The sequence below is a fragment of the Oncorhynchus mykiss genome, chromosome 11 (genome assembly GCF_057628025.1).
Source record: "Oncorhynchus mykiss isolate SJ-2025 chromosome 11, ASM5762802v1, whole genome shotgun sequence".
Lineage (NCBI taxonomy): Eukaryota > Metazoa > Chordata > Actinopteri > Salmoniformes > Salmonidae > Oncorhynchus > Oncorhynchus mykiss.
The window spans coordinates 62,456,493-62,468,820 of record NC_143032.1 but is presented as its reverse complement, the minus strand read 5'-3'; the positions used below and the strand labels follow the sequence as shown (position 1 = coordinate 62,468,820).

Here is a 12,328-nt window from a genome sequence, read left to right as displayed (position 1 = left end):
AATGTTGGATTGTGGAAGTATTTATTTCTTCACTCATTTTCAAACTTTATAAGTTTTAAAACTCATGATAGAACATTATTAATAAGATATCTTAACATTTTTGTTTGATATTGCACTCCTATTTTTATGTCACATTTGTAAGATTTGCTTATCACACTTTTGGAAAAAAATGTATTGGTTCAATATGTTATAGATTAGCATCTCTTCAACTACAATATAAAATTTTAACTTTTCAAAATAGATTTCAATCGATTAGCTAATAGTTATGACTACACAACAAAGGAAATTGTCATTCAATAAAAGCAATCCTGATGACTGGCATGAAACCATTTTAAGGCTGGCTGGTAGTCTTTGTGTTCCAAGTTAGCTGGTTTTGGGTTAATCAGGTACTCCACTACCTAAACTCTGATTTTGAGTTGTTCTCTTGCAAATACGAATGAACCCTCTGAAGGCCCCAGGAGTTTCCTATGCGGGTTCCTTCGCAAACCGTTCTGATGTTAAAATGCTCCCATACAGACATGTGAGAGATACTGATGCCACTGCTGTTTAGGTAATAAACCACTAGTTCACAAACGAGACCTGGGCTCCCAGCCCTTCAGCTCCAATATCTCCCCCAAGAGCCGAGCTGCCTCCTGTGCACAGCCTCGGTGGATGGTCAATCCGAACCCTCCATGGCCATAGTTGTGGATCACCTGAAAACAGCACATTAATATCAGTGTTATGTCTATGTACTTCTAATCTGGAGCCTAAAGGGTGACAAACACTAATAGCCAAACAATACATCTTGGTTACTGAAGAAGTAGCAACCAGTCTATTCTTTTTTTTTTTTATATGTTTATTATTTTACAATAAAAAATCAAATAAAAAAGACAGCAATACTAACAATGACATTCATTGTACTGTTGAATGGGATGGCCAATTTATATGACAAAACAAAACTTAACTCACACATACACAAAATAAAACTAAATCCTATTAGGTGGTACATGTATAAGAAGACGGCATATAGTCATTACAAGCAGTGTAGTTAAGCCAAAAATAAATATTGAGTGGAGTACAGCACAGAGTAGCATCAGATCGTCAACCCAGTTATGAAGCGGGACTAGACCATTTATCCAGTATCGGCTGCCATATTTTGTAAAACACTGGACTTCTATTGGAGGTATTGTATCGAATCTTTTCCATATTTATTACATTTCCTAAATCCCGTAACCACATTTCAAAGGTAGGTACAGTCTCCAATTTCCAAAATTGCAATATGAGCCTTTTGGCTAATAGAGTACAAAGAGAGACAGCTTTCCCTTCGTGGTTATTCCCATCAACTGTACCAAACAGAGCGGTCAATGGGTCTGGGGCTAGAACTCTATCAAAGGCTCTAGATAAGTAATCAAAAATGAGAGCCCAGTAAACATGTAACTTAAGAATAAGTGGGTCAACGTCCCCTCATCCTGCTTGCACCTCTCACACAGTGGTGAGGTGTCCGGGAATATTTTATGCAGTTTTACTTTTGAGTAATGTAACCTGTGTATCACCTTAAACTGTACAAGGTTGTGTCTGGCATTCACTGAACTATGGTTTATATTCCTGAGAGCTTCTACCCAGTCCTCATCTGAGATTTCTGAGCCAAGTTCTTGTTCCCAAGCCCTTTTAATGGTGTCTGTGGATACCTCTATGTGGGCCTGTAGCACATCATACAGTCTAGAGACCGACCCTTTTAATGGTGTCTGTGGATACCTCTATGTGGGCCTGTAGCACATCATACAGTCTAGAGACCGACCCTTTTGAATGGGGTTTGACAAGGATCAAGCTATCTAATGTAGGACTATTTGGCTTCATGCCATACTGTGGGATATGTGTCCTTACGAAATTCCTGATTTGGAGGTATCTGAAAAAATATATTGTTGGCATGTTGAACTTTCCCTGTAATTGTTGAAATGAAGCTAACTGACCATCTATGTATAGATTACCAATTGTTGTGAGCCCCTTCTCCCTCCACTGTGAAAACACCACATCATCCAATGCATGGTGGAAAGCATGATTCAGGCTGTTTGTTAAGTATGTTAAGAAAATACCTAATCTGTTTCCAGATCCTAAGTGTATGACAAAGGACTGGGTTAGAGTCATAAGTGGATTTTTTCACATATGATGGGCTATTAACAAGTGCAGGGAGTGAGGAACGTCGACAGGAGGCCTGCTCAATCAAAAGCCATGCAGGCATATCCTTCTGTCTCATCGCAGGTGAACTTTCCCTCCAGAAAGACACAATGTTCAGATTAGCAGCCCAATAATACAGTTTAAAGTAAGGAAGGCCAAAGCCCCCCTCTATCTTGTACTTGCACAAATGCTTCTTTGAAATTCTGGCTGCCTTGTTATCCCATAAAAATGGAGTTACTATTGAATCCAGTTTCTTAAAATAGCTTTGCGGTATGACATTGGGTAGACATTGGAAGAGATAAAGAAACCTGGGTAGGACAACCATTTTAATAGCGTTTATACGACCAACCAAGGAGATAGGCAGAGTTTTCCAAAAATCTATATTTTGTTTAAGCTGATATACAGTGCCTTGCGAAAGTATTCGACCTCCTTGATCTTTGCGACGTTTTGCCACATTTCAGGCTTCAAACATAAAGATATAAAACTGTATTTTTTTGTGAAGAATCAACAACAAGTGGGACACAATCATGAAGTGGAACGACATTTATTGGATATTTCAAACTTTTTTAACAAATCAAAAACTGAAAAATTGGGCATGCAAAATTATTCAGCCCCTTTACTTTCAGTGCAGCAAACTCTCTCCAGAAGTTCAGTGAGGATCTCTGAATGATCCAATGTTGACCTAAATGACTATTGATGATAAATACAATCCACCTGTGTGTAATCAAGTCTCCGTATAAATGCACCTGCACTGTGATAGTCTCAGAGGTCCGTCAAAATCGCAGAGAGCATCATGAAGAACAAGGAACACACCAGGCAGGAACGAGATACTGTTGTGAAGAAGTTTAAAGCCGGATTTGGATACAAAAAGATTGGCAAAACGTCGCAAAGTTCAAGGGGGCCGAATACTTTCGCAAGGCACTGTATTTTCATGTCCCAATTCGCTTTCAATAGCTGATCAAGGTCTCTTGTCATTACAATGCCAAGGCTTGTGAACTTGTCCATCACTGTTCTAAACGGGGTAGATTGCAGAAATTGCATATCCACAGGCCTCAACTCACTTTTTTTGCCAGTTTATCTTGTAGCCAGAGAAGGACCCAAATGTGTTTATCAAGTTAAGTAAGGGTGGAATAGAAGTTTTAGGCTTGGACAAAAACAAAAGAACATCGTCTGCATATAGGGACATTTGGTGCTGTGTGTCCTTTATTTTAACAGAAGCTATATCGGCACATGCCTGAATGCGAGTAGCAAGGGGTTCCATGGCTATAGCGAAGAGAGCAGGCGAAATAGGGCACCCCTGTCGGCACCCCTTGAACAAGCGGAATGACTGCGACATTTCTTGATTGGTTACCACGGACGCCATTGGGTGTGCATAAATAATTCTTATCCAATTAATAAATTCCTTTCCAAACCCGAAGTGCTCCAGAACCGACATCATATGCTTCCACTCAATCCGATCAAACGCCTTCTCTGCATCAAGAGCTATTACCACTGCCTCAACCTTATGATCGTGATACATTACGTTGAAAAGACGTCTCAAATTGTAGTGTATATGTCGGCCCGGGATAAAACCTGTCTGGTCAGGGTGTATGATGTCAGAAATATATGTTTTCAATCGGTTTGCCAATATCTTTGTCAACACCTTGTTTTCTATGGGGAGTAACGACACGGGGCGATAAGACGACACCTCCATGGAATCTCTATATTTTTGTCAAGATCAGTGCTATTGTAGCCTCATACAGTGTTTGCGGGAGTTTGGCATTTTCTTTGGATTGTTTAAACATTCGCAACATAAGTGGAGATAGACTGGCGCAGTACTTCTTATAGAATTCTATTACATATCCATCGGGCCCAGGGGCCTTGCTGTTTGGAAATTGTGCTATCGCTGTGTTAATTTCCTCTAAAGTTATCCCTGCATCGAGTGCAGAAGCTGCCCCCCTGTCTAGTTTAGGAAGTTCACATTCAGCGAGAAAGCGTTCCATAGTTTGTGGATCAGTGGCATCGCATTTTGATTGGTATAGCTCTGAGTAAAACTCCGCAAAGCATTTATTAATATCATGCGGCTTTGTTACTATTTTACCCTTCTTGTCTTTTATTTTGTGAATAGCTCTAGATGCCTGTACATGCCTTAGCTGTCTTGCTAATAATTTATGTGGTTTGTCACCCAGTTCAAAATAACTTTGTTGCGTTCTAGCAAGTAAAGAGCCCACCCGTTTCGAAAGGATGGTATTGTATTCATATTTTAACTTTGTGATCTTCTCAAGGACTGTATACGAGGAATTTGTCCTAAAAACGTTCTTCTGTTCCCCTAACTCTCTTTCAATTTCTCTCAGCCTAGTATTGGCACGTTTCTTCCTCTCTGATGTATAAGAAATAACGTAACCTCTAATCACAGCCTTTAGAGATTCCCAAAGGGTGGAGTCGTCAACATCCCCCGTGTCGTTAGTTCCGAGGAAAAAGGCAATCTGCTCCTTCAAATATGGACAAAAAGCCTCATCTTTCAGCAGGTATGCGTCTAAGCGCCACGGTCGCCGACCTGTCGACATATTGTCGAGTTTCAGCACCATGGAAACAGGAGAGTGGTCCATAATTAGAATAGGGTGATAGGTAACCGACTCAGCTGCTGAAATTAGTTTGGAGTCCAACAAAAAATGGTCAATTCTGGAATATGATTTATGAACTGATGAAAAGAACGAGTAATCCCTGTCTGTTGGGTGCGTCAGTCTCCAAATATCGACAATGTTAAGGTTCGTCATCAGTGTATTTAGACAGACACTGGCATTTGATTGTTGAAGTGACCTTGATAGCTGTTTATCTAAAAGAGGATCTAACGTACAGTTAAAGTCCCCTACAACAATAACACTTGTATCTGAGATATTTGGTATGTCCTTAAATACCCTTTGAAAAAATAATGGATCATCGAAGTTGGGTTCATATAAATTGACCAAGGTTACTGGTTTCGAATTCAGTGTACCAGCCACAATAATATACCGACCATTAGGATCTGAAATCGAGGATGAGTAAACAAACGGAATGTTTTTCCTTATCAGGATTGCTACCCCTCTCGCTTTTGCATCAAAGTTAGACTGGTATATCTGACCGATCCAGCCGACTCGTAGCTTGGCCTGAGTGGAGCGTTTAACATGAGTTTCTTGAAGAAGCACTATGTCAGCACCCAGTGATTTAAGATGAGTTTCTTGAAGAAGCACTATGTCAGCACCCAGTGATTTAAGATGAGAGAAAACCTTAGCTCGTTTCACCACACGCCCCAAGCCATTACAGTTCCAGCTGACTATCTTGATTCCACCTGGTCTACTCTGTGCTCTGTCACTATGTGGTCTACTCTGTGCTCTGTCACTATGTGGTCTACTCTGTGGTCTACTCTGTGCTCTGTCACTATGTGGCATTTCTTATTTTAGAGCAAATTGTTGCTGTCATACAAAACTCAGAAGAAAAACGTCCCGCCGTGCGGGAGCTTGTCATGCCACCTGTACTAATAATAAACGTGAACATAAAACACATACCCCATCGCCCCTCCTCCCGTTCATTTACTGAGTGACTTCCCCAAACGAAGCACTCCTTGGCTAACACACAAACCTTAGGGTGTCTAGACATACAGCTTGAACTAACTCGTCATCTATAGATGCTCCGCATATACGCTAATATTAAATAACACTTAACTCTCACGTTAGGGGGTGAGTGGCGCTAAAACATGATGTGCCAAACAATGCTATATTAGCCACAACATCTCACCAATCATAAATCCCAAATTCTGATATTCTAATCGAAAAGACATAGTCCGGAAATTCAAACACATTCCTGGCCTGTATTTGGTCATTTAGCCGGCTGACACAGCCGTTCTGTATCCTCCGCCAGGGAGCATGCTTGTCAAGAACAGATCGGCCACTTTTGGGTTGTCAAACGTACGTGTTGATCCCTCGTCTGTCACCTTAAACTGGGCTGGGAAGAGGAATCCATATCGGATGTTGGCCGCCCTGCATTTGTTGCGTACCTCATCATACACTTTCCGTTGGTTCCTCACCTCCAAGGTAAGATCTGGGTAGAAAGACACCCTGGCTCCGTTGAAGTTAAGGGGGAACTTTTGACTAGCCAGCTTGAGGATGAGATCCCTGGTCTGGGGATAGTGCAGCCGTACAATGAATGGCCTTGGTGGCCCGCCCTTGGCCGGCTTCGTTGCCTGAGATCTGTGTGCGCGGTCGATCAGGATGGCCGTTTTGAAGTGTTCACTCCCCAGCAGGGCCGGTATCAGCTCCGAAACAAATTCAGTGGGTTTCCCTTTCTCAGTGTCCTCCTGGATGCCACATATTCGGATGTTCTGGCGTCTTGAATGCGACTCAAGCATTTCCAGTCGGGCTTTCAGGGTTTTGTTGTCATTTTTGAACGTTGCGCACTGTTTCTCTATGTCCTGTAGCCTGGCCTCGTAAGCGACTGTCGTCTGCTCAACCTCATGCACCCTTCTCTGAGTTGCCTTCACAGTTTCGGCCAAAGTCCCAATACTCTTTGAGATATCAGCCAACCTTGTGTCCACCTTTTTGCTTAGTGAGTTTATGGCAGCCAGTATGTCACTTTGCGTAGGCTCTGTGAGGAACTCTTGGAAGCTAGCCTCTTCAGCTAACTCCTCGTGGGTTGGCGACGTTGAAATTGGTTCGTTGTCTATCTCATTCAAATGATCTTGTTTAGCGCCCCCTTTTCTGGTGCCTTTTCCCTTTGTCATATTTGTTTGACGATATAGGTCGTGAGAGGTTAAGATAAATACTCATTTGTTTCAAAATGGAGCGGAGCTCTAGCAAAGCACGTCTACTCCATAGCACGCTCTCTAGCCCCCCCCCCCCCCCCCCCCCCCCCCAACCAGTCTATTCTTGGTGACTCACCTCAAAGGTGGTTGGTCCAGATTGCATGGTCTCCCTCTCCAGTCGGACTTTACTACGAACAGGCCTGAGCCCTGACCAGTCCTCCACTATCCGGGCATGCTGAGGAGTCAGGGGGAGGTGAGCCATATGAATAAACAGACAGGGAAGAGCTAGCTAATGTAGTTATACTGTATTTGTACTTGTATTCTGTCTACTGGATGAGAAGCATTGATTTGGTTTGATGGCTGAGCCATTTAAACATAGGTGCTGTGATAACCCCTCTATTCAATGTATGTCAGACCAGGGATCTTTTCAAAGGTCTGTGACCTCTGACCTTGAGGCTGGGCTCCAGCTGGCAGGCCCCCTCCCATATCTCCTTGTGGTCCTCAGAGTTGTTCTGCTCACTCCAGTTCCCCAGCTGGAAACACCCACCAACAACCACTGAACGACTCCTACAGAGACAGGGCAGAAGTTATTGGTCTTCAATTCACTGTATTCCAAAATAAATCAAAAACAAGGAGCTGAATACTTAGACAAACGTATACTTTGATTCTGTAATTATATGCAACAACTTGAAAAATGTGTAATAACTGCTTTATTGACACCTGCAGTAGGTGGAATGTCTGATATTTTATCCACTTTACCCTGGTATAATGTACGGTGAATTGTAGGTTCCAGCAGTGAAATTGTGGGTGAGGATCCAATGCTTAAGCCATGGAGCATCCACCTGAAACACAGACAGATTAAGAGTAACATAATCAGCCATGTCCTCATTGTAATTACCAAACTCACCTTTCAACCTTTGCACTCTGACCTTCAGTATCTGCCCACGGCCTGGTGTGAGGTCAGGGTCAGGCTGGAGATCCCCTGACCTCACTCCTGTGCAGTTGATGATGACGTCTGCCCCACTCTCCGCAAGCTGAACTCAACAGACAAGGCGGCAGGAAGAAAAGTTGGGAGGTTGAATTAAAATAAATAAACACGGATGATATTCATGAACAGGGGTTTATGAAAGCCAAAGCTCTCCCTCTCTCTGGGGTGGTTTGTAGGATATTAAGGACTGGTATTGGATATGAATACTTTCAGGATATTTCTCCAAATGAATCACTGAGTAAAACTAATATGGTTGAGCTGCACTCTGAGCATGAACGCACTGTACTGTGTGAGACACTACCGTTGGGTAAGGAAAACACATGCCTAGATTAGATGGAAATTAAATAAGCATAGTAAAATTACTCTCATCAGGAAAAAGAGGCCAAGGACAGAGTGAGGTCCTCAGAAAATACAGCACCTTCTATCTTCATACTCCTTGTGAGGTGGGAGTCTTAGAACATTCCGCACTGTTCATTATATTCATTTAGAACTCTCACCACTTTGAAGGACTCTATCCTCCTCTGGTAAAATTTCACACCTCGCTTCTGTAACCTAGAAACATCACATAAAGGTATATAGAAAAGGAAGTAATATAGGGAACCCAAATTGCACATATTTATATGATGTTAGGTTGGGTGCTAAAACATAATATTGACCTTGAGAGATGATGAAACCACCATAAGTGGTTATAACACATTATATTTTGCTTCCCCTTCCCACTAGATGAACCTAGCTTATCCCACAGCTGTGCCAATATAAAGTTATTCTCAAACAACTGGTTTGACCATTTGTAAAAATTCAAACTGCTTTAAAATGGTATATTTTGTAATGAACTAAACTGGTCATAGATTGATGTAAAATATAGATGGTTAACTTACAAAATGGAAATGCTTGATCACATGGCCCTGTGTGTGTGAACTATCAACACTTTTTTGGATATCACAGATAAGGTAAGTAAATCACTCACCAGTCCATCAGCCAAGGCAAGTAACTTTTCCCCTCCACCATGAGAGCAGTGTTGAACCACCCATAGCTAAAAGGCCCCCCGACATAAACAAGGGGAGAATGACAGTGAGGGTCAAAAACAATGACAACTGATAGACTGACCAGACTCATTCTAAAGTCATCAGCCGTATAGGGTTGCATGACTCCTGTCGACATATGACAACAGCCAACGGGACTAATGCAACAAAAACCTAGCAAATGTCCAAACAAAGTACCAGTATGCAGGAAACAGCTCCAGCTCTCGTTTAGTAAGCCGTCTGAAGCCCAGCACACTATCTTTAAAAGAGGGATCCTGCAATAAAAGAGAGTGAATATAGTTATTAGTTACTCATTATTTTCATGACCTTCCATGCCTGTGCTGGTTTGCGGTTGTAATGCAGAGGCTTCATTAATCCTTTAGCCTTGTGACAGGGAGAGCATACAGTGTGGTCTCAGTGGCCATGTCTTCTAATTATGTCATGGACCTGTCTTTGTAATGCTGAAGAGTAGACTATTGAGATGGGCTTAGTGTATTCAGACTATTCAGAAAATACAAACATTGTAAACTAAGCGAAGCAACTGCTACGATAGGACATTGCACTGTAATAACACAGATGGTGGAACAGGAACTTGGGCTCACATTCATCTACTTCAGCAAAAGGCTTATACAGATGTAGATAGACTTTATAACAACTGGGCTCCCGAGTGGCGCAGCAGTCTAAGGCACTGCATCTCAGTGCAAGAGGCTTCACTACAGTCCCTGGTTTGAATCCAGGCTGCATCACATCCGGGTGTGACTGGGAGTCCAATAGGGCGGTGCACAATTGACCCAGTGTTGGCCGGGGTAGGCCGTCATTGTAAATAAGAATTTTTTCTTAACTGACTAGCCTGGTTAAATAAAAATCTTGAAATGTTTAACTGCTAGGCCTTGCCTCCATGTGAGTGATGAAGTATGGGTCAGTTAACTGTTATCTGAGGGTGAATCTATGTCATGATGTTTAGCTGAAGATACACTAATACTCACTGGTGCAGGCTCACTGCAAAGGTTGTAGCCAGACTGGAGGAAAATCCCCATTTTGATAGAGTCCGGGGAGCTCAGGAAGCTCAGCAGGTAGTCAAACGTCTCCTTACACCATTTACTGCAAAATAACACATAGAGAATGATACAGTGTAAGCATTCACTTATAAAACATTCTATTGATTCACTGACTACAGGCGTGCACAAAATGTACTCATCACAGGAGGTTGGTGGCACCTTAACTGGGGAAAATAAACTTGTGGTAATGACTGGAGCGGTATCAGTGGAATGGTATCAAATATATCAAACAGATGGTTTCCAGGTGTTTGATGCCATTCCATTTGCTCCATTCCGGCCATTATTATGAGCCGCTCCCCTCAGCAGCCTCCACTGGTATTCATAGAGCCAAGCAGAAAGCCCTCTCACGTCTCCTGGACATTGCCCTTGTCGTAGAGGTATGGCTGCCAGAATCCTGCAGCCCCATCGCTGGTGGTCAGTGGGGTGAAGCAGTCCGCATACACCTCAATGGTCAGTGGACTGACTATGGAGTGGTACTGCTCATAGATGCTTTGAGCTGTGGACAGGCCACTGACCCCAGCTCCGATCACTGCCACACGCATGTCTGGAAATAACAAACACAACAGTTTACTGTTGTTGCAACTTCTGTTGTTATTATTACTTATTTTTGTTTCTGATTTGCATCCATTCTTTGTGACCTTGGTTCTGCTCAGAATCTGCTACCATTCCATTTACATGTCCTTGAGTGTACCTGACCCTCTGACCATCTAACTGTATGAAGTAGCCTGAAATTGTGAAAAACTGTGAAAAAAACAGAATATAAATATATATATCAAAACAACCCCGAGTTGACAAGGTAGAAATCTGTCGTTCTGCCCCTGAACAAGGCAGCTAACTCACTGTTCCCCAGTAGGCTGTCAAAGTAAATAAGAATTTGTTCTTAATTTACTTAACTAGTTAAAAAAAAAAATGTAAAGCCTGCATGTGTCCACACTTTGACAAATCCTTCTGAAAACAACATTGGAAACTGACAAAGTAGCAATATAGCCTGTAGAGATTGGTATGAGTATGCTTCTTGCAGGTTAAAACAGTGTGAAGTATCTGTTTTGCTCGATATTCGATGGCTTTGCTGCAACTTTGAAAATGAAACGTTCTCGAAATGGCGATTGGTTGGATGCAGAATGTAAGAAAAGAAGGTGAACAAATAATTCAAGAAATGTCAAAGTAAACTAGAAATCATTATAAAATGGAGACAGTAGGAAAACTGGATTTACCTTCTAAGTTGCCTTGTCCTCGAGCTGACAATCTGCCTCCAAATATAGAGTCACATGGTCGGTCCAAGGTACAGAAGTCGTCTTGGGTCTACGTGACAGATAAAGGCTTGAATATGAAAATATATCCCACTTTATTAGCCTTGACCGGCAATGAATAATGAATGTACTGTAGAAAAATATTTTGTTAAAACTAATAGAATTACAAAAATGACATCTACTTCTACTAGGTAACATTTAAAACGTTCACCGTACTTGGAACCCATAAGGCCTGTAGGGGAGAGAGGCGAATGTTGAGCCATTTTTACGCGTCTTTCTTTTTCTCAAAGCAGTTAAGCCAAAACCACGTCCCGTTATTCAGAGAGGCGTTCTACAACGCTTTGAGCGCTCTCCAAGTCCGAAAGGGAATATCACGTAGGCGAAATTTCAGTCACTGATTAATAACGTTTGCCCTTGTATTTCAAGATTGAAAAATATAATAACATAATATCGTTGACAGAGCTAGCCATTAACGTCCCTTAACGCTCAAAGACAGATTCAATGGCTGTAGCATAGCGTATTCGACTGAATGATTAGCTAATAAATATTTGAGAAATTATGAATAGTAAGCATATGCTTTTACCTGATAATACACTACTAATGATAATATAACAACTTCAAATACCGAGCTAGTAACGTTAAGTAGCCTAAGTAAACTTAGATGACCTTCAATTGGGGGAATTCAGCAGAGTTCTGAGACATTTTTACAACTCATTGAAACTCTGAAAATAAATACTTGGGCAAATGTTGATAATAATAAGCCTGCATTACGGTCGGCATCTAACGTTAATTGTTAAATTACACTTTCCATCCTTACCTTGGAAGGCCACTGTCTCTGGGCTGATCAGTGAGAGAGACTATGCTAGCTAGCCAATTGGAGCGTAGTAGAACGCCCCTCTGAATAACGGGGCGTAGTTTTGACTTAACTGCGTTGGGAAAAAGAAAGACGCATTTTTTACATTCAGCATCACTACTATATTTCCCTTGACGTATTCTTTCTAACAAAGATATCTACACATTTTCAGGATGTTGTGTATCCCTGGAAATGATCAGAATAAATGAAAACATAGCATTTTTTAAAACATAGCTTGTCCAAAAAC

General features: G+C 41.8%; 1 protein-coding gene across 3 annotated transcripts; it reads right to left on the bottom strand.

The window, feature by feature from the left end:
• Positions 1-4: 4 nt before the first annotated feature.
• Positions 5-12,127, bottom strand: LOC110536118 (D-amino-acid oxidase). Of its 3 annotated transcripts, XM_090190819.1 has the most exons (13): positions 12,046-12,102; positions 11,445-11,460; positions 11,193-11,280; positions 10,327-10,522; positions 9,907-10,021; positions 9,119-9,195; positions 8,866-8,931; positions 8,396-8,450; positions 7,840-7,944; positions 7,670-7,752; positions 7,360-7,477; positions 7,047-7,145; positions 5-692 (listed from the first exon to the last, which is right to left on the bottom strand). In XM_090190819.1, exons 4-13 carry the CDS (start codon positions 10,518-10,520, stop codon positions 567-569), a joined length of 1,038 nt encoding a protein of 345 aa, XP_090046945.1. In that variant the 5' UTR covers positions 10,521-10,522; positions 11,193-11,280; positions 11,445-11,460; positions 12,046-12,102; the 3' UTR covers positions 5-566. The 3 variants fall into 3 exon arrangements, with proteins under 3 accessions (XP_090046945.1, XP_090046946.1, XP_021477366.3); XM_090190820.1 differs by lacking the exon at positions 11,445-11,460 and having other exon boundaries at positions 11,193-11,298; positions 12,046-12,127; XM_021621691.3 differs by lacking the exon at positions 11,445-11,460 and having other exon boundaries at positions 12,046-12,127.
• Positions 12,128-12,328: the final 201 nt, after the last annotated feature.

Bases quoted from the DNA above. Each gene is read 5' to 3' on its own strand.
- LOC110536118 (XM_090190820.1), bottom strand. From the start codon at position 10,520: ATGCGTGTGGCAGTGATCGGAGCTGGGGTCAGTGGCCTGTCCACAGCT. The intron at 10,022-10,326 runs GTGAGAGGGCTT...GTTATTTTGCAG, and splicing joins AAGGGCAATGTCCAGGAGAC to TAAATGGTGTAAGGAGACGT. The intron at 8,451-8,865 runs GTGAGTGATTTA...TGATGTTTCTAG, and splicing joins TTGCCTTGGCTGATGGACTG to GTTACAGAAGCGAGGTGTGA.